Source organism: Berghia stephanieae, chromosome 5, assembly GCF_034508935.2.
Source record: "Berghia stephanieae isolate SIO BIC M18660-M18661 chromosome 5, UCSD_Bste_1.3, whole genome shotgun sequence".
NCBI classification, from domain to species: domain Eukaryota; kingdom Metazoa; phylum Mollusca; class Gastropoda; order Nudibranchia; family Aeolidiidae; genus Berghia; species Berghia stephanieae.
The window spans coordinates 82,198,843-82,201,342 of NC_088364.1; the positions used below are offsets into that span (position 1 = coordinate 82,198,843).

General features: G+C 37.0%; 1 protein-coding gene across 1 annotated transcript in view; it reads right to left on the minus strand.

Annotated features, from left to right (window-relative positions):
• The window catches only part of LOC144974243 (adenosine receptor A3-like), a 13,505-nt gene that overhangs the window by 8,489 nt on the left and 2,516 nt on the right, over positions 1–2,500 (minus strand). Inside the window, exons 3-4 of the mRNA XM_078917162.1 lie at positions 2,175–2,388; positions 462–582 (exon numbers count right to left, since the gene is read on the minus strand). Of these exons, the coding sequence (XP_078773288.1) occupies positions 462–582; positions 2,175–2,388 (335 nt within the window). The remainder of the gene's footprint in view (positions 1–461; positions 583–2,174; positions 2,389–2,500) is intronic.

Genomic DNA, 2,500 nt, shown 5'->3' on the forward strand with positions numbered 1-2,500 from the left:
AGACAACAAAATAGACCACAACATTTCATGGAAAATTTTATCCAAAGCAACAGGATACACACCAACATCAAAACAATGTAGCTTATGCCTGGAAGAAAAATATACTATAATCAAACAACCTCATGAAGCCACACTCAACATGAAAAGTGAGATCTACGGAAGATGTCCCCATCGGCGTAAATTCCTGTTAAGCAACTTTAAACCGGAACCACTTCAAGAAACAACAACAGTCAACAAAACAACTCAGTCCTGACGATGGCAAATTAAGCCTGAAACATTAATGTAGACTGTCTCAAACATTGTGGTAAATATTTTAAATAATAATAATATATATATATATATATATATATATATATATATATATATATATATATATATATATATATATATATATATATATATATATATCCCTGCGTATCTATACTATTATATATATAACGTTTTCAGTTCTTAGTTCTCACCTGTTTAAACTTGCCATCATAAGATTGAAGAAAGCACAGAAACACGCCGTAATGCACAAGGAGGCAACCGTTGTACACAGCCACGGTTTATCATTGAACCAAGCCTCACCTTTGACCACAGCTAATATGAAAGAGAGAGAGAGAGAGAGAGAGAGAGAGAGAGAGAGAGAGAGAGAGAGAGAGAGAGAGAGAGAGAGAGAGAGAGAAATCAAGTTTGAGTTAATATGGTGTTTCAGTGCATGTCATAATCAATCGGAAGGTGACAATTTTGGATTTGCATTTTTTTTTTCATTTTCTGAAAGAATATGCTCAACAGAGCATTTCAATCTTTATTTAAAGTAAATTGGGTGATTTTTCATGAAGTTATGGTCAGATGTATGGGAAAGGTATCCAGCAACTTTTCTCAAATGTCACACTTCTTCAACTTGACCAGTTGTAAAAAATGTTTAGAGGTCTGGAAGTGAAATTAGGCTTTGATATTTCCCGAAGATGTACAAAAATTCAGACTCCAAACTTGAAAGGATATATTTCCCTTGACTCAACATTGCGCCACCCGTAGCAAGAAAAGTCGTATGTTATACCTTTTGATTTTTCAAAATTAAACTTTAAAATAATTTTTTTTAAACGGAACCCAAGGTTAACTTGTCAAAAAGCACAATCACTAGTTTTGGTGTTATAGTCTTTTAATATTTCAATTAACTTGGGTTATTTTTAACACGGCACCTCCACATTCAAGCGAGTATTTGATATCTAGGTCTTCTAGTTAAACATTGAGGTCATGGAACAAACATTATGTAACAAGAATTATACCAGTAATTTTTTGACCAATCGAAACATGGAATTTATGGCACACTTTCACACGTGCTCGGACAAACACAGTTGGTTGTTATAAACAATAACGTGAATGAAATCGACCTGTCTCTGATCATACGATGTTCTCGATCGATCATAATATAAACGTTTATGTTTACACATAGTTTGCTGTGTTAATTCCATTATTCAGGCCGTAGAACAGTGGCTATTTTACTTAGACACATGCTATAGACAGTAAAACCTTTGTAGTCCGCTATGTTTACCAATCACTACCATTGTTTGTGAACATTTATGTGAACCCTCGTCTCAAAACGGTATTTAGTCGGGATGATTAAGATGCTCAAAATGGAATATGTAGCCAGAAATATCATGCTTAAGTTGAGTTTATATGCTTTATAGAGGAGAAGGAATATCATATTAAAAAAAAACAAAATTAAAAAAATTGAGCATTTATATAGAGCAATATCCACTTAACGTGCTCAATGCGCTTTACAAGGGGTCCCTGGTCAACAGCAACATTTAACATGTAGGACGAGACATGACGCCTGTTAGGCGATATTACAATTTTTCGGACAAAGACAACGCTGTTAACGGCCAGGTACTCATTTTACACCTGAGTACGGTGAGAGAATGTGAATATAGAGTCTTTTCCAAGGACTCAACTATGCGCCGAGCGAGGCTCGAACCCAGGACCTTCCGATCCGAAAGCGAGTGTCATACCACTAGACCACATAGCCGCACATGTGCTAAATACCAACGTTTCGTATTTTTGACCAGTTTAACTATAATTTGATTTTTTTAGCATCTAGTCCATCCCGACATAATACCGTTTTGAGACGAGGGGTCACATATGAAGAATCTGTCCGAGAGGCGTGGTTTTGTTCCCTTCCACTGACTTACCAATAACACACATAGGATCAGCAATGGCACCAACACACAGGTCGGCCAGTGCCAGATTGACGATGAACTGGTAGCCTGTACGACGGTCGCTCCTGTAGAAAGCACTAACCATCAGAATAATGCAGTTCCCGACAGTGCCGCTGAGCAAAGCCGCTGACATGACAGTCAGGTAGATCACGGCTAGCCAGTAATTCGACTGGAGCAGGGGAGGTTCCTGATGTCAAGTATGAAATGACAATTAAATATATATATCTACCCGATGATAATGGCGATGATGATGATGATGATAATGATGATGATGATGGTGGTAGTGGTGGTGGTAAAAT